This window comes from Saccostrea cucullata, unplaced genomic scaffold, assembly GCF_032062105.1.
Source record: "Saccostrea cucullata isolate Sc308-1 unplaced genomic scaffold, CSIRO_AGI_Scuc_v1 ctg3231, whole genome shotgun sequence".
Lineage (NCBI taxonomy): Eukaryota > Metazoa > Mollusca > Bivalvia > Ostreida > Ostreidae > Saccostrea > Saccostrea cuccullata.
In genome coordinates, this window is record NW_026933969.1 from 56258 (window position 1) to 75635 (window position 19378).

General features: G+C 34.4%; 1 protein-coding gene across 2 annotated transcripts; it reads right to left on the reverse strand.

The window, feature by feature from the left end:
* Positions 1–2158: 2158 nt before the first annotated feature.
* LOC134239706 (beta-1,3-galactosyltransferase 1-like) lies at positions 2159–16108 on the reverse strand. Of its 2 annotated transcripts, none has more exons than XM_062721866.1 (3): positions 16090–16108; positions 4104–4149; positions 2159–3218 (listed from the first exon to the last, which is right to left on the reverse strand). In XM_062721866.1, exons 2-3 carry the CDS (start codon positions 4104–4106, stop codon positions 2196–2198), a joined length of 1026 nt encoding a protein of 341 aa, XP_062577850.1. In that variant the 5' UTR covers positions 4107–4149; positions 16090–16108; the 3' UTR covers positions 2159–2195. The 2 variants fall into 2 exon arrangements, with proteins under 2 accessions (XP_062577850.1, XP_062577849.1); XM_062721865.1 differs by lacking the exon at positions 16090–16108 and adding an exon at positions 9589–9829.
* Positions 16109–19378: the final 3270 nt, after the last annotated feature.

Here is a 19378-nt window from a genome sequence, read left to right on the forward strand (position 1 = left end):
AGTAATATTTTTAGCTCACATGAGCTTTTCTGATCACATTTTGTCCGTCGTCTGTCTGTCTGTAAACTTTTAACATTTTTGCCGTCTTCTCAAGAAACACTGGGCCAATTTTAACCAAACTTGGTACAAAGCATCCTTGGGTAAAAAGGAGTTTAAATTGTTAAATCAAGGGCCACGTCCCTTCACAAGGGGAGATAATCAAGAAAAGACAAAAATAGGGTGGGGTCATTAAAAAATCTTCTTCTCAAGAACCACTGGACCAGAAAAGCTGAAACATATGTGGAAGCATCCTGGGGTAGTGTTGTTTCTAAATTGTTCAAACCATGACCTCCCGGGGTAGGGCAGGGCCACAATAGGTAATCAAAGTAAGCTTTAAAAAATTTCTCCTCAAGAACCACTGGGCCAGAAAAGCTGAAACTTATGTGGAAGCATCCTGGGGTAGTGTAGATTCTAAATTGTTCAATGCATGACCCCCGAGGGTAGGGTGGGGGCACAATGGGGAACACAAGTTTTAAATTGAAAATTTGAAATATATAGGAAAATACTTTAAAAATCTTCTTCACAGGAACTACTGGGCTAGAAAAGCTGAAACTTATGTGGAAGCATCCATGTGTAGTGCAGATTTTGAATTGTCCAAATTATGACCCATGTGGTACGGTTGGGTCACAATATGTATTACAAAGGGGTATTTGCTAAAGAACAACACGGTCAAAGCTACTCAGGTGAGCGTTGTGGTCCATGGACCTCTTGTTTAACTCTGAAAAGCAAAATTTCAAAACAGTCTTATTTTTCTACAGAACCTTAAAGCTTTTTTATGTTTTTAATTTTTTGAACTTGCGGTTCTTGCATGACGGTTCTTGCATGACGCCAGTTCGTGAATGAATGAATGAGCGTTAAGTTTCATTCTGTAATACAATGAGAAATATTAAATGTACGTTAATCTGAGAAAGTTAATGCCATAACGATGTCAAGATTTTTTTTCAGTAATTTTAATTCGTGTATGTTAATCAGTTAATAAGAAAACATAATCTTAAGTAACTTGATATGAAGAAGATTAAATTATTTCCCCTTTCTATTGCTTGATCATGAAAATCTAGAAGAAACATTGAAGATATAATATATACATTGGCAATACTTCCGATTTTATTCAATAAAACATATAAAATTAATATATTGTATATATTCACCCAGAGACGCCATGTGCCTACATATGTCAAAAGGGAAGTCATATCTATACGTCCCTGGTATGTTTAGATATGATAAATAACTTGCTTTATTGTCATTAATAAACACATCCTTAAATCACAATCACATCCACACACACCGAAAGAGAGGTATTTGCCAACCTGTCCATTATTCAGACAAAAAAATTTGTTTAGCTTAAAATATTTTAGCCATGAAGGAATCATTTTAAATGAAAGTGGTTCGATCCCGACCTTATGATTTATACTATATATTGTGTTGATTTTATTATGTATTACATATATTTCTTCAATCGCTAAATGCTTTGTGTATAAAGGTTTAAGAAATTTCAAAAAGCGCTAAATCAAATCTACGCTAACTTGTTGAAAATTCAATTTCCGCCAAATATCGTACACGCCAAATATAATACATTTACAGTATTTCTTCAATAACGGGATTTGACCAGAATTAAAATGTCCTAAACAATGGTGAACGTGAAACTGGGTTCTGAAGGACGAGAAAACTGTCTGGTTATAGAAAACATTTTCAGTTTCAAGAATCTCTTGTAGTTGCATTGCTTTTGACCTTTGTTCATTGAGAAGATCAACAGCAATGCAATTGAAACCAATTATTGAAAACTGAAAATGCTTTCAATGACCAGTTTTCTATGACGTCCTTCAGAGAAAGTCAACTTGATCGAGGTACGTGCATTGATTTGTACCCAAACGTGGTTTCAAAATGTCATTTTGGAAATACATAAATGTATATATACAACTAATGCTCCCAATGAAAATTGTATGGTGTTTTACATTCTGACACAAGAACTGGTAACAAGTCTTGAAGAGCTGATATAAATAGAAGTATTTTAAAATAAGGTATTTACTATCAGAATACAAATACATGTAAAACAATAATGTAAAACTTATAAAACTAATCAAAAAGTTAGGCTCGTTAAAAAGAAAAAAAAATGAAAATAACAGGTAACTTTGTGTGTATTGAAAATTGCGAGGTTATCAAATAAAAAAGTTCAATGTATCTACAATTTTTGAAACCAAAAACGAGTGCTTCAACGGACACGTGTACCATCTATCATTTAACTCATTCCACATTCTCTCGATTTCCTCAGGGTAATAATGATGCCCCGTGATTTTGTGTCTAAAGTGTGCTCCACACGGCCCATCGTCTCTATAGCCACAAGTAAAGCCCGGGTGAGCGAAGGCATCAGCATTGATGTATTGTCTGCATATTCCATTCACATACACATCTTCCAAGAAAATTCGTTCCACAACATTTGTAGCAAGATAAAGTTTAGAAATAATATCACCGGTTATGACGTATGCTGGTCCACTGATGTAATCTGGAAATGTATCGGGGCTGTATTGTTTCCGTGAGATATACCACTTTGATAACGGAAATCTAAATGGCGACGTATTAGTCACTTTACATCCCATAATGGAATTGCTCGGTTTCATACGTTTGAGATCATCAATTAGATTCCTAACATTTAAGAATATGTCATCGTCCACTTTTATATAATATTTAGCGCGATTACAATTCACATGTATCCATTGTAGAATGCTAATGGACTTCTTTGCTAAATTTTCGTACATCTCTTTGACGTTCACTCTTATTACGTCATTATAAATTTCATTTTCCTTCGTCACTATGTGATTAATTTTTTGGTTGTCCGATGCTCCAACGAAGAAAACCAATTTAAGAGAAGGATCTGATTTAGCTACACTTCCCCATGCTTTTCGTATGACTACCCTTTCCTTGAAATTGTTAATGGCACTAGGAACAGATATGAAGAGAAATAAAGATGATCCGTTTTTTGAACAGCTAAGTGGTGACACAGAACCGAAGGGTTCAACCTTTCTATTAAGGATAATATCAGCATCGTTATTGCTGCTTGTGAAAATTGCTTTACATAATTTCAATAAAACTAGAACAATTGTAAACACCACTGCACTGTAGGTGAGACACGTTGCGTATTTCCGAGTTTTCCTCTTGAAAGACACTGGGAATAGAGTCATGGTCTACAATGGAACAAAAAAAAAAGAGTTAATTTCTTTCTTTCAGGATATGAAAAACAAACAAAAGTGTATGGATTCATCTTTCAAATTAATATTTTAAAACATAATTCTTGGGTTGTGAAAAGTACTCACACAAATGTGAAAATATAACCCTAGGTTAATAAAAATCTTATCTTTGAAAGCTGTATATAGATTTTGTTCAGCTTATTCCCTGTTACGCTTTACATGAACGATGATTTTGTTGTACAGTGTAGCTTTTTTTAATAATTGTAATAAATCTTCCTTCAAAACTTTCTGTATTATTAACAATGTCTCCAATATTGCTTCCATATTGACATGAAGAGCAATATCATTTTGTAAATAGGCATACGCCAGTGTAGACACATCAATACTAGGGTATTTTTCGTTACATATTTGTCACGGGTATCGGCGTGGAATCTTGCTGGTTAACTTGCATTACCTTTGTTTATATTTTATTGCAGTTACGTTTATCTGTGTTGTTTGAATACTGCACTGACTTATACAAATATAATTGTAAATTTATTTAGTATCTCATTTTCCTGCATTAGACGAAGTAGTAATATTCCGTCTACACCTTCCATACTGAACAGTGACATGAAGAGCAATATAAGCCAAAACGTTAAGAGAAAGAATTGAAAGCTGTTTTACTTGTACAATATTACACGTACACATAGCCAAACAAAAGAGGAAAAATCAGCCCCCTGTAATATTTTGCTTTTTAATTAATGCAGAACTTTCTTGAGTTATTTTTTTTTCAAAGTAAGAAGGCTGGAAAATTCCCACCATTTACACATAATAATATTAATTGAGTTGAATGATCAGGATACTAAAATGTACTAGTCGGAACAGAAATACTTAATTACATACCATAAATTGGACCAAACTTTAGCTTCTGGAAGATGTTATAAACAGTCTGTAATAGAAATAAGAATATAAAAAAGCATATCATATGAAATAAACTGACAATTTGTAAACTGACCTATGTTGCCTTTTATATTCACTCACTCCTACATGTATTCAAATTGGAACGTAACACACGCACACGCAGAAATATATCAACAAGGGAAATAAAGTCATTAAGGTAGAAAAAATAATATCCTAAATAAATTCGAGACATGCAACATATGATGCACATATTCTTCTACAATTCCATGGTCTTCAGAAATATTATCTATAAAATGTGTCGGTAATGCATAGAAAAAATATTTTTGTCATAAAAAAAAAATCGGTTATGTGCCATCGATTTTCGGTTTAGCAAAATTGCGATCTGAAATACGCTTAATCCGATATACATTTTATGGTGTCCGGATAGGGCCATTTGCGTTAGCGCGACATCGCGTTCAGATAAACGAGACATCGCGCTAACACACAACACGCCGTCGCGCTAACGCAACTTTGCACAACACGCCGTCGCACTAACACACAACACGCCGTCGCGCCAACGCAACTTTGCACAACACGCCGTCGCGCTAACACACAACACGCGCTAACATAACTTTTTAACACACAACACGCTGTCGCGCGATGTCGCGCTAACACACAACCCGCTGTCGCGCTAACAAATGGCGCGCTACGCGCCGTCACGCTAACGCACAACACACCATAACATGTACATATACTTGTTGATATCTACATGTATGTACTGTGTATATATACATAAATGTACCGCAGGTAAATAGTCTAGACAGTTATTTTTTTGTAGATGTACTTGTTTTTGTATACGAAGCAAAACAGGGACAGGGAAAAAATCTAGGAACCTCTCGGAAATATAAGACCCATGCTTAATCATATAATGGATGAAATTCTGGATGAGATTGGTCCTATACATACAATGTTATAACAAATTATTAATTTGTTATAACAAACAGTTAAACAAATTGATAATTTGTTATTACAATTTGATAATTTGTTATAACAAATTGATAATTTTTTATAACAAATTGATAATTTGTTTTAACAAATTATTCATTTGTTTATACAAATTGCTAATTTGTTTTAACAAAATATTAATTTGTTTATACAAATTGTTAATTTGTTATAACAAATTACTAATTTGTTTAAACAAATTGATAATTTGTTTTAACAAATTACTAATTTGTTTCAACAAATTTCATAACAAATTAATAATTTGTTATAACAAATTAAAAAAAATAAAAAGATTTCAACAAAACTTTTTACAGATGCACGTGTTGTGTGTTAGCGCGACGGCGCGTTGTGCATATATACGGCGTGTTGTGTGTATCTATGTCGCGCTAACAGACACCATAACATGTACATATACTTGTTGATATCTACATGTATGTACTGTGTATATATACATAAATGTACCGCAGGTAAATAGTCTAGACAGTTATTTTTTTGTATATGTATACTTGTTTTTGTTACAAGCAGAAAAATCTACCTCTCCCCGTTTCCGATCCTATACACACAATGATACATAAACCGACAGTTACATTTAGTAAATGTATACTATTGCTGTATATTTTTCTTGTGTAATGTTTTCTGATCGTTCTTAGCCTTAAAAAAGATTTCAACAAAACTTTTTACAGATGCACATATATAGTATCTATAACAGTACTTAAGTTATTCAGATATGAGAATGCCATTCTTGAAACTAATCAAGTTCACAACAAAGAAGTCAATGAATAACGAGTTTATTACTAGTATTAACAAAGCCTTGACTTGAATCTAAAGTTACTGTCGTATCTTTTTACAGAAAATACACGCAAAAATGTAAAATTTCAACGACCTACATTCAATACTTTAAAAATGATATTTTTTCATGCATCGTCACCTCAACGATACTCACAACATTCTTGTCATATTCTCCACATTACAAGTTCATATACTAGTACTTCGGGGCCTTAATGAAGTCGACTTATTATTTCCCTTCAACCAGGAAGTATTTCTTACTAGTAAGGATATAATAATACGATTTCACAAAGCCCCATTAATGTAGGTCATGCTTGCTTATTGCACTAGGTACAAACCTCATAAATACGACTAATCTTAACGAGATGGGTAGAGACTGAAAATTTGGACTGACGTCTACTACCCATCTCAGACCATTCCCACACAACGTGATTCGGGGTCTTTTGCTCCAATTTTGGCAGCTCGTTTCAATAAATACAGGCTGAAATGAATTAGCTGCCCGCCTCAACTTTTTCCTTTGAACATCCCTTAAAGTCTCTATCACTATAAAACTTTCCTTTCTTACCTTTAAAAGGTTTAAATCCAATAAAATATAAAGTTGTTTATTTTTCCTGACAGCATGATGGCTGTTTGCTATTCATTTAAATCTCCGCTGCTGAAGAGTTCCACAATAATCTTTTTCAAATAATTCGTTCTACTACTATTTCTTATATGAATCATCTATAGTATGAATTATTTGAAACAGATAATTATGGAACTCTTCAGCAGCGGAGGTTTAAATGAATAGCAAACAGCTATCATGCTGTGAGGAAAAATAAACAACTTTATATTTTATTGGATTTAAACCTTTTAAAGGTAAGAAAGGAAAGTTTTATAGTGATAGAGACTTTAAGGGATGTTCAAAGGAAAAAGTTGAGGCGGGCAGCTGATTCATTTCAGCCTGTATTTATTGAAACGAGCTGCCGAAGTCGGAGCAAAAAACCCCGAATCACGTTGTGTGGAAATGGTCTGAGATGGGTAGTAAACGTCAGTCCAAAATTTCAGTCTCTACCCATCTCGCTGAGATTAAAATACGACGGGCTCATCGACAGGTGTGTGTGGAGAGGGGGTGCGAACAAGAGTATGGAAGGTGAACAATAGCATCCCCTCCGCTCCAGCCAGATTTTTAAAAAATAATTATCATTTTTGCGTTCTTGTGCATTGTTGATTTTTTTTTCGCAAATTAAGTAAATGCAATCTAGTAGTATAAACTATAAAATATAAAGGAGATGGGTGAACTTAGCGTACAGAAAGCCCACTAGCTTCAGATATATAAACATCATACTAGTATTCAAATTGTGAATTTAGTATTTAGAGTAAACATGGTAAAGTTCTCATCATTGTTTTTTGTAAAATCATGATAAACAAATTGTTTTGAGGATTTTTTTAAAATAAAATTTATTCTTTTAATAACAAAAAATAATGTGGTATCCATTGGGTTTGAACCCTGGCAATAAAAATCCTGAGTTGCATTCTCTATTGAGACTAGCACGCTAACCACTGCGCTACACAAGTCCTGATGAAGTGTGGCATTTAAATCATGTTTGTGATATGACCATTGACTTAAGGGACTTCAAGTATTACTTGAAAAGATACGAAAGTTATGTCAAAAAATTATATTTTTAAGGTATAGTGGGTCTTTGCTCCATAATTTTGGAAACCAACATATGTATGTTTGTATGCAAACTTTGAGGATTAACTCTCAGAAATATGGAGAGAAGACACACTCATATCGAAAAATAGTGTTACAAAGTGAAAAACTGACTCGTTTTGTCCTCTTTCGTGTGTGTACAGTATTTCATAAGCAAATAACTTCAACCTTCATGAAACTTGTGCAAGTTGTAGAGATTTTACATAAAGTATACTTTAATGTTAGATGAAATATTAAGGAAAATTTTGATATAATTGAGATTTGATTTTTCACCTTCTTGTTTGTTGTACTATGGGCTTATCTCACGTCATGTTCACCCATGTCCTTATGATTTGTTTGAATTTTTCTTTAAAAGGGGCATATCTTTGCTAGCCAAGAGTTTCTAAGCGGTTCATGCAAAGTCACCTTTGGGTGGCGAAGATGCAAAAGGACGGGTGCAATCAGGTTCATGTACACTTGCTATGTGGGAAACACAAAATATGGATAAGAGATGGGTACCCCAAAACGTGACAGACAGACGGTCGTACAGACGAACGGACAACCCATTACTATATCCCCCCTGATTCTCCAGCGGGGGCATAATATCGTCACTCTGAATAATAATAAATTGCTTCTTCCAGACAGAAAATTAAATGCAGGGAGACTAAAGTCATTATTTTTTAAATTAAAACAATTTGCTAACATGCTTCAACATGAAATATGATAGATTTACAAAGTAATGTGATAATTTAGAGTAATAACACTCGATTCCATTAATATGACTTTCTCCTTCCTGACACGGAATCGGAACTTTTAGCAGAATAAGTTAACTTCTTTTGTTTTCGATTCTCACACAAAATTTCATACATCTATCGAAAAGTTTTACTCACAAAAAGCAGTTGAAAAAAGCAATAGAAACCGAACACATAATAATTATATAAATGTTCATGTATCATGTGTATTGTTCGACTATACCCACATATTTACTTTCAGAACTGTCAGTACCTTGATTATTATGGATTGTTTACGCATGCATAAGGTGATTGTCAAATTTTAACTTGAGTAAGATATAATAAGAGTACTGCTTTCCCATTTATAAAATGGTGTACGAAAAATCCTATAAAATGATACATTTTTTAAAATCAACAGAAAACAAAATGCAGTAATCTGATGCTTGTAAAAAGTTCCATCAATCCAAAATAAGGAAGTACTAGTATAAAACTTATATAAAATACATGTATACACTGAAGTATTTTGTAAAGTCACCAAATATGTTGCTCCCCCCTTCTTAAAAAAAATCACAAACCTTATAAAGTGTCATTCAGGGATTATTTGTAAAGGTAAAATATCGTCTACAATGTATTATACTGTGTTTATAGATTGCCATTCAATATTTATTTAGCTTTTAAATCTACAAACAATTCGAGACACGTTCGGTCATCTACACTACCGGTGTGAATTCTCTCAACCTTGAAAAAAAGTCAATATTTTTCTGAATTAAAGATGATATGCAACGAAGCACACGATATTGGGGTTGTAGCAGTGCAGCTTTGTTATTACGCTAAAAACCAATCAGTATATTTTATGTACTTTTCATTGATTTTATTGTTATTGCGCATTATATTTCACAATAGATACAGTGTGCTGGAAAGAATTTCTTTCCATTCTTTCATTTCACATGATGTATGAGTAATCTACCCTATTATCGACATCATATATATCCATTTATTTAAGCGAATCAATTACCAAATAACCATCTACAATATTCTTTAACGTACTTTGATTTCTTTATCTTTGTCAACCTTTGAGCTGAAGCCCATCTACCATTGCTATTCTACCCCCTCCCCCTACCCGAAATTCACCACCACCAAATGCATGATAGCCGTATTCGTTGAATCTTTACAATTATATTAACGATGTGAACTTTCATTATCGCGTAATTGATTGTGTTTAAAAATAGCGACACATTTAAGACATCTTAAGACCCTCAAAATTTATATCAAGATTCTATATATAGAAATGTCTACTTACTTATCTTCACGTCAATATCTCCGTTTTATACTGCCAGTGCACGGAGTAAAGAAATTCGCCATTTTGGGACAATTGCAACATCGCTGTGTTGTTTGGTTTTGTCAGGGCTGATAAGGTCCTTTGCATTTAAAAAGTTTAAAGGCCTTACGTTTATCGATGAGAGAAACATGAGAAAGGCAAGATCGAGCTGTGATCCATTTACCTGTTCTTTTCATACTGAATACTTAACGTGCAGGTATACACTGTAACTGCGCGGCACGATAGTAAAGTCACACCCTGTTGAACGTAACGCATGGTTTAAATTAACTTTCTTTTTTAAATGGTTCTATGCATCCCAAGGCAAGTTCAGCACAATTCAAATTGCAAAGGACTTCCTTAAAATCTGTGATTAACAACAGTGAAATATATCTGTACTATGTGCACATACAAGTTAACTTTACTAAATTCATATGTGGTAGTTTTTTTTTCATTCTAAAATATATGGTCTTGTGCGGATTCCGGATTTTTTTTCGGGGGGGGGGGGGGGGGGTGCAACACTACATATCTGGGACATTTTTGACAAAAAAAGACCCGTGGGCTGTGCAATGCTAACTTGTGTCAATTGGATCCTATAGTTGCCTTTTTTAAAAAACAAGACTTTAAATTTCATAGGTATTTTGAGTCCATATGTATGGACCAAAATCAAGTCATAAGATGCTAATACATTGTATATGTATATAGTTTAATTTAACAAATTTTAATCGACTTACCCCGAGACAAATATTTAAGATAAATATGATTCCATATTACCGAGGTATGTTTTTGCTTTTATGATATAGAAGGGTCTTGCACCTCTTGAAGAAAACATTTCTTTCTATTACAATTAATACATCTATACACTCTCTTCCAAAACCTTTATCATTTGTTGCAGACTCAACTTCTTCCTAAAAGCACTGAACAAAATTACATATTGATCCAACTTGCACATCAAAATGGCTACTCGTTAATAATGACTTTGCTAAACATGAGACGAATCATTTTTGAAATTCGTACATGTTAAAATGTGTAAAAATTTATCTCATTATTAACTCTATCTAACCAATGGGATCCAGTATTGATTTTGAGAAACTTGAATCTATACTACCTGAAGATGCTTCCATATCTTATATGACTTTATTGCTTCTTTGCTTTGGGACATGTTATTCATTCATATTTTAAGATATATAATTATATACCAATGAATAACTTTGACGCCCGACGCCAGATCGAGTGAACATGGTTTAAACAAACTTAAATCCACATTACTGTATTTCGAAGCTTTTGTATATCATGTCTTATTCAGAGTGGTTCTTGAGATTAGATTTTAAATGTCACCTTAAATTCCCCTTGAAATGAAATTTCGCCCCCCCCCCCCCAGTTTGGGAAAAAAAGACCCAATCTCTTTCAGCCTTGGACTCCCTGTACCAAGTTTGGCTGAGATTATTTCAAGTTCCGGAAGAAAATGAAATTTTTAAAGTTTACAATACAACAACGGCAACAACGACAGTCATCAGAGTTTGGACAGGAGAGCTCACAGTCAGTCATGTGAGACTATTTTATAATTTCTAGACTCCAAAATAGTAATTGATTTAATCATTTAAATTTTATTTATGATATGTATACAATGTACTTGTAAATAAACAACGAAAATTTTCGAAATTGATAGCATTTTTCCTGCACTCCGGATTCTGAGCCTCAGATATAGATATATTAAAATGAAAACGACTTACGTACACCTTAAACACCTACATGTATATGTTTTGTCTGTATAGGAGTGGTTTGTGTTTTAGAAAACTTTTTTTACCCCATTCATACTACGAAAATTTGCTTATGTGTGCAAATTTACATATGAGTAAATCTACACACGTACGTTAAGTAAAAGTTAATTTGCTATGCGTTCAGACGAGATTTATGTACTGTTAGTAAATCCTCATAATTCCATATAAAATAAGGAGATAGACAGATTCAGAATTGTGAATTTTTATAGAAAAGTAATTTCCTTTCTGTTCGGGTAAAAGACTAACTTTTGAATGTTCCTTATAGACTAGAGTGGAAATCCGATCCACTAATTTATTGGTATGAAAGAAAAGGAACTTATGATTTTAAGGACAAAGAATTGTGTAAGAATTTACACACAAAGAAGGAAAATTTATTAAAATTATTGTTTAATGTTGGAAAATGTTTTGGCTCCGGTTCTAAAGACTGTAGAGGAGCCGTTGGGTGTAAAGAAAAAGGTGACAGTTGCCATCTACTGATTGACGTCTTCAGCAGAAATAGGACAATTTGAATCTTTTTGGTGTTGTATCCAGTACATCAAGTGTGCGAGGCAATTATAAAATAGCCGCTTGAATATGATACATGAAGGATATTGAAATGACAAACAGTATTCAATATCAAAGTCCATAAAGCAATACAAAATAGGAACAGAGTTAACACGGACAAACCATCAGAGGTGGGATCAGGTGCCATGGAGAGGTGATCATACCCTGCCGACCGGTCACACCCGCCGTGTGCTCATTGTCATGATCGTGAAATAACGGAAAAAATCCCTCGTTAATTCATGTATATACAATCGACAAACAATTAGTATGAAAAACGTCAGTCTTGTAATCATGTATTTTCAAGGAGAATGAAAAGGATAAAGAAAACTAACAGCGATCGATCTAAAAAATCTTTGAACAATACAAATATATGAATAGGAAATAAACACGAACCCCTGGACATTCATGCTGGGATCAGATGCCAAGGAGGATACTTACGAGTGCTTACTTTAAACGAGTTAATTGAAATTCCTGTAACATTAACTTATATGTGAGTAGCTTGCCTGAATTAAAAACAGAGAAAGGTAGTAGAAAGTCATCAAGAGCTAAACGGTAATGGGGCCAGAGCAATTCATGGAATGCATGTTCCTATCACAGCTCCGGAGCATTCCAAAAGAGACAACTTGTATAGTAAGGACACTACTTATTGATCCTACAAGGCACTTGCTTGCGACCACAGCTATATCTTTAGAGACATAAACATAGGTTTGCCAGAAAGGGTGCTAGATGCCCTAGTTTTGGCAAATTCGAAAATTTATCTCGGAGGAGATAATGGCTCCTTGTTTAGAGTTTTGCCTTCTATAGCCACCATGTTTACCAATTGATATTTTACGCGCCAATACATACACAACCGGAGATTTTTGCAATAAACAAAACAAAATACATACATAAGCATTTGCTGCGTGTTCATACGTCAAAATTTACACACATGAACTAATAATTTGCTACAAAGTGTATGCAAAAGTTAATTTGCATGCACCTAGTCCTGACCAGGTGTAAATTTACTCAACTGTGCAGAATTTGCATATGAGTAAATCAGTTCATACGACAAAAATTGCACATGGGAGTAAATTTACTTGTGTGTAAAATATACTGAGGTATGAAAATCATGTATGAATGGGGTAAGACAGTAGTCATTAGGTGTGCATATGCATGTCTATATCTCATTACCATGCACTTTACGAAACGTCTGAGGTTTTGTGTTTCTTGGAGGGGGAGGGGGATCCTAGATATTTTTTAATTCTTATACTTTTCATAGAAAATTAATAAATCTGATTAAAAACCTCATGCAGGGGAGTGTGGTTAGGAAGACTCTGGAGTATAAAGAGAGGAAGTTACATTTAGCTCCATATGCTGGCACATATGCTGGCATATGTCGTAAACTGTATGTTCAATCAAGGGCTGTATATTGTCTGTAATTGGAAAACAGTAAGGGCAAAAACATGGAAATAATTTATTGTTTTATAGTCTAAAACTATTTTTAATATTTAATTTGGTGCCAAATTAACAGACTTCTGTTGTAAATATGCAAAAATGAAAAAAAGTTTAAGATTTAAAAGCAACAGAAGCGATTGAAAAAGACCCAAATTACCCCGTTAATTGCAGTCATCCTCTTCAGTTTCTGCTCTCAAGTTTTTGGAACAACCCTTGTAATTGACAGAAGTAGGGTGTCTTGTCCGACGTTAAATGTTACACCAATAAAAATGTTTGGTGTCCCACTCCCGACAGAATGACTAAAATGGCTCCCATTTTTTTTAACATTCCAGGTCACGATACCTTTCTTTCTTTTTATTCCTCTTATCTCGTCGTCACCGCGCGGCGCAGTGGCTAGAGCGTCTGCTCTAGAGTTGCGAAGTAAGCAGTCGATACTTAGTTCGCAGGTTCGAATCCCACTGTGGGACGTGGAGACCGGTCCTTCGGATGAGACCGTATAAACCGAGGTCCCGTGTGGCAGTAGGTACTGGCACGAAAAGAATCCCTCCCTGTTCAATGGCCCTGAGTGCCGAGTATAGAACAAAATTTGCAGCTCTTCACCGGCAAGTGGTGGCGTCTCCATATGAATGAAAAAATCTCAAGAGGGACGTTAAACAATATACAATCAACCAATCAATCTTATGGATTGACTGGATGTTGTTTTACATACCATTCGAGATTTTTTCACTCATGTAGAGACGTTACCATATACCCGTAACCGATGAAGGGCTTCAAAGTTTGACCTTTACTCGACACTCAGGGTCACTGAGCAGTAAGGGGTTCTTTATCGTATCAACGCCTGCCGTGACAAAGGACCTCAGTTTTTAAGGTATCATTCGAAGGACTCGGAACTTTTACTTCTAGTGCCGAACACATGGTAAAGGAACAGCTGCTACCCATTTTTTATCAACTTAGGTCAGTCGTGGCCGAGATTCGAACTCCCGATCACGGGGTGAGCACTCTACTTGATGATATTTTCTGGAGAAAAAAATTCCTGCCTACCTACCCACCCAATGATTCTACACTGAGTTGGGAGAGAGCAAGCAAACATTATTTTAAAAATGGTCCGATTGCCAGAACATTCAAGGTCCTTTTTCACATACCTGTCTTTGGTCGAGTTTTGGTAGAGATATTACATTTTACTTAGAATTAAGTTGATACACTGGAATAAATGTAAAATCTAGATTCATATAGAATGAAGTAATTATCGTAATCACTTCTGAATTCAAAATAAAAAAACACTTTTAATTATTATTACAAAATACATGATTGTCCTATCACGCATCTAACATAACATTTATCCATTTCCAACTGCAAAAATACCTCTACTTTTTACCTGTGTCATATGACTGGAAGCTTCTAATATTAATTAACCTGCCTTTCTAGCTGTACATGTATACAGTACTACATAAACTAAGAATTTGATATATATGTATGATTTTACAAGACATGATGATGTAATTTAATGTACCTAAAACTTCAAGAATATCTGCTTCTGGATATTAAAGCCGCTTAGTCCGATTCTAATCGCAGAAAAATATATTCGCTTTTCTTCTTGAAAAATAATTGTCCATAAATTGTTTCAACTTTTGTCAAATCATATCCCCAAAGTCTTTCTCTTTTAAAAGATATCAAAATTCAAAAGTTAAAAAATAATTTTTGTTAGGTCACAAAAAAATAATCCTATGTTGATATCGCGTGAAATCACCTTCGAAAAATTTGATTTATCGCTTACATGTATATCTCATGAAGAACAAACCCGACCATTTTTTTTCCATAACAAAGTACTTATACCTGTACACGGACAATATTTTAGCCTTCGTTACTAAACTTCCTTTAAAAAAGATCTTTAAAAATATCTGATTTTCCTTTATTCTTTAAATATCCTTATTCATATAAAAATTCCTTTAGATTGTATTCAATTAATTTCATAATTTTTATAAGGACTTAGGCTTTTACTAATGGAAAAAATACTCGGGTTTGAATTATCTTCATAATTAGATATAACCGATAAATCTTTTTTGTTCAAAGGTGACTTCGCAACAGATCTCAACTTCCCGTCAGGAACTTCTGTTTGTCAATAAGGATTTTGATCTATGTTTTCCTTGTTAGGATTATTGTTATAAACTATTAAATTAATCTTATAATTTATTTTTATATATTATCTATGTAATGAAGTACTTTTATTGTGCAAGATAATATGTGCCTGTTTCGGATCAAGCGGCTTTAAAATAGTGTTCGTATATATTCCATGTCGGAGATATTTAAGACATGGTTGGTTGATTCTTTACATTAAATGCACTTTCTGCAAGAATTAAAAAAACACTAGAAAAAATGTTTCCATTCATTCGGCGATATTGTTAATCAAATATTCAATATTGTGATACTCTCTTCTTTTCTCTTTAATACAGCGTCAGGGGTTATGAATCCACTCGGTTGAGTCGGTACCCACATTCGCTACGACTGGAGCCAGGATTATCTGAAGTTTTGGGTGTATTCCATATTTTCTTTGATATAGGCTTTATAATATGCAACTAAAACTCGGTATCTTTGAAAATGCTAGTAAGCAAAAAAATGTCAACATCAAAACCATGAAATAAAATAAAACTGCCGAATCCTGTGCGTAAGTCACCAGGATAATCAAGTTATAGGCCTACTTGGTTCATTCACCATGCATTCTAACACCTACCTCTTAATAAATAAACTTGCATCCACTGAATGTCTGTTTCCTGCGATCAAGACTTTTTAAAGATGCGGATTATTAAAATGACGTCATATACCACTGTATATTGACATCATTTATTGAGATGTACTTGTATGGAACGTCTGCACTGCCTTATCATATCGAAGTAACCGTCAATTGACTTGTCGCCCGGGAAATAAATGAAGTAGCAATGGAAATGAATCTTTAGCTTGATCATCAAACCGCTTCGATATGTGGTAAAAAGACATGCGTCTGAATAATGGAGACAATAGTCGAGAAGATTTGAAATTTATAGTTGGATGAAAATCGAGCAAAAACGATACCCTTTATACGAAGTTTGCTCCTGATTTTAAAGTCTTAAATTTTTTTGTCAAGTATATTTTTAGTTTCTACACACATCAAAAAAATGGGGAGCAATATGTTCTTTTGGCGCGACAGTACACTTACATGTAATAAGACTTTTTTTTAGCACTGAAATTTGTGTCTTAATCAAAAATTTATTTTATCTTCGACGTTTTCCCTCTAATATTTTTATCCAAATCAAGCATGGAACAAAATGAACTAGAAGTCTGTTTCTTAAACAAGATGTGTTTGTGAAACACTATGTGCCCGGCGGCAACAAAGTTTCAAAAAGCTATTTTTAGCATATAGGTCAGTCAAGGTCACAAGGTCATTGACCTTGGTGTCATTTGAAAGAACTTGATTAGTGGAGTATGCAGTTTAAATATGCAGTCTCTCATGATGAGAGTTACACGGGCCAAAGTGTAGAACATATTGCAAACATACTGTATATATAGTCAGAATAATCTTTAACACTGTGAAGCATGACTAAACTCTTTCAAGTTAATGTGATGTGGAAAAGTCTTCTGAAAAACTGGACTTGTGAAGCAGTATGCTCCGTCGTCCCTATATGGATGATTTGGAACAGGGGGTAGCTGCTTGAAGTCGCCACTTGCTATAACTTTAAAATACATGTATATATTGAATGTTTATATTCTAATTTGCAATGCAAAAATTACTGTAGTATTTCACATTAACATACCAAATATCTTTTTAAAAAAACATTATGTTAATAACCTGCAATCCATCAAATGTGACATTCCCACAAACAAATCTGCAACAGATTCAACAGCTTCAAACACTTTCTTAGACAGCATACCAATAATAAAATTTCGTCAATCAAAAGAACATCTGCCTTCTGTATTCTATCTTTGGCTGCTGCAAATCGGTCGTCCAGTCTTATAAGTCCACGAAGCCTCTCCGGACTGTACCTACAATCCATTATACCACACCAGTGGTGCAGAGTGGGGCCCCCAGTTGGGTGTTTGCCAAACCTGTTGTTGCTGTCACAACAATGTTCTTTCTTGGAGACATAACTTTATGAGTTTCCTGAAAATTTATAATAAATTTCTTTTTAACAATACATATGTTTACAAGAATAGTTCTTGAATAACATTGAATAATTTGGTAATATATTTTCTTTAACTTTAGGCTCTTCCTTAACTACAGACACTCTCCTAAAGGTCTTGTAAAGCTGGAAAGCATCTGCAGCAAATTAAGTGTTTTATTTAATGAGAATAACATTCCAGTGTCTAACAAAGCAGTTATTTCAAAAACTTGTGCCAGGTCTGTTTCAGACCAGCAGGTGTTCTGTGCATGAACAAAGTCTGCAGTACACAACATCTGAAAATCTGGAGGAAATCTAAATGGATCTTCCCTCACAGAGTACTAACCTAGAAATTCCACCTTTCTGTGCCATTTCTTACACCGTTTCACAGGAGTTACAGTTGAGGTGCCAACTAACAACCTGCATTAATGGGAAACAAGTTAATTGTGATGTTAATTCTTGCAGAACTATTTTGAACTCCCAGTTATGGGACTTGTCTTGAGGAGTGGATTTTCTGTTCCTGTTACACAGCACAGCACTGACGGTGTCCTAAATTTTCTACAAATCTTACCATTTTGTAAAGGAACAAGGGAAAGATATATTTCCAACTCAAACAGCTTGTATGGAAGAAGTGTGGTCTGTTCTATATGATGAGAATTCGTCAGAAAACCGAATTAGGAGCAAAAAGTGCCAAGTTCTGCTCAGCATTCTCCAATCTTTCAGCGCTTGTTATGCACACTACTCCAGTTCAAACAAGAATGCAAACAAGGCCCACGGGCCTTATAGGTCACTTAAGTATCATGTAACAACTTTCCAGCAATTGAATTTGGTTCGTGTTTTAAACCAGATGCCATGAAATTCACAATTTTGAAAGAGGCACCATTGCTTATCATAATTATACACGTAGCATTATTACTCCAGTTACCTAATACCCAGAGGTAGATTAGAGTAACACTTCCACTTTATAACCAGTTGTGCACCCCACCCCACGGGAACCTTTGACCCTGGCGCCACATTTTTCAAAGTTTTGGAAATTTTATCATAAATTTTATATCATCATAAATGGTTGATCAATACCAAAGAGCAGATTTCAAAGCATGAATTTATTTTCAGAATATGTAACCCCCATGATACCCCTGACCATGGGGGCATGAAATTAAGCATTTTGCTAGATGCACCTTTCTTCAACATAAATATATAAACCTACATCATTGGCATAATACCAAGGAGCAAAGTAAAAGATTTTCAGAGAATTAATGTATATTCAGTATATAATCAAAAGACACCCCCCCCACAAGAACCTCTGACCCTGGGGCCATAAAATTCACAATTTTGGAAGAAGCACTGTTACTCATCATAACTAGGTACTTAGTTTATTTAATACTCAGGGACAGAGAAAAAGATTTTCAAAGAATTAAAGATTTCATTAATTTTAATGGTTTTGGTCCCACCCTTCAAAACCCAGGGGGGCGGGGACCATAAAATTCACAATGTTTGTTTCCCTTCACCCATAGATGCTGTATACCAAATGTGGTTGAAATTGGCTCATTGGTTTCAAAGAAGAAGCTGAAAATGTTCAAATGTTAACACACGACGCACGATGACGGACGCAAACGGATAGCAATAAGTTAACTGAGTGACTCAGGTGACCTAATAAAAAACAAAAGAAAGGTATCTCGATACAGGAAAGGACAAGAAGTTGGATACTGACCGGGTGACCCTAGAAGAACTAGAGCAAAAAACATACGTTCTTTCACGTAGAGTTCATTTTTATAGCGACCAGTTTCTATGCGTATAGGAAGACCTCCATATTTGAACTCTTCCAAGGCTGACCGTTCTTTTTTTAACTATTTGCTGCAATATACGGTTTGGTTTCGCAATTAACTT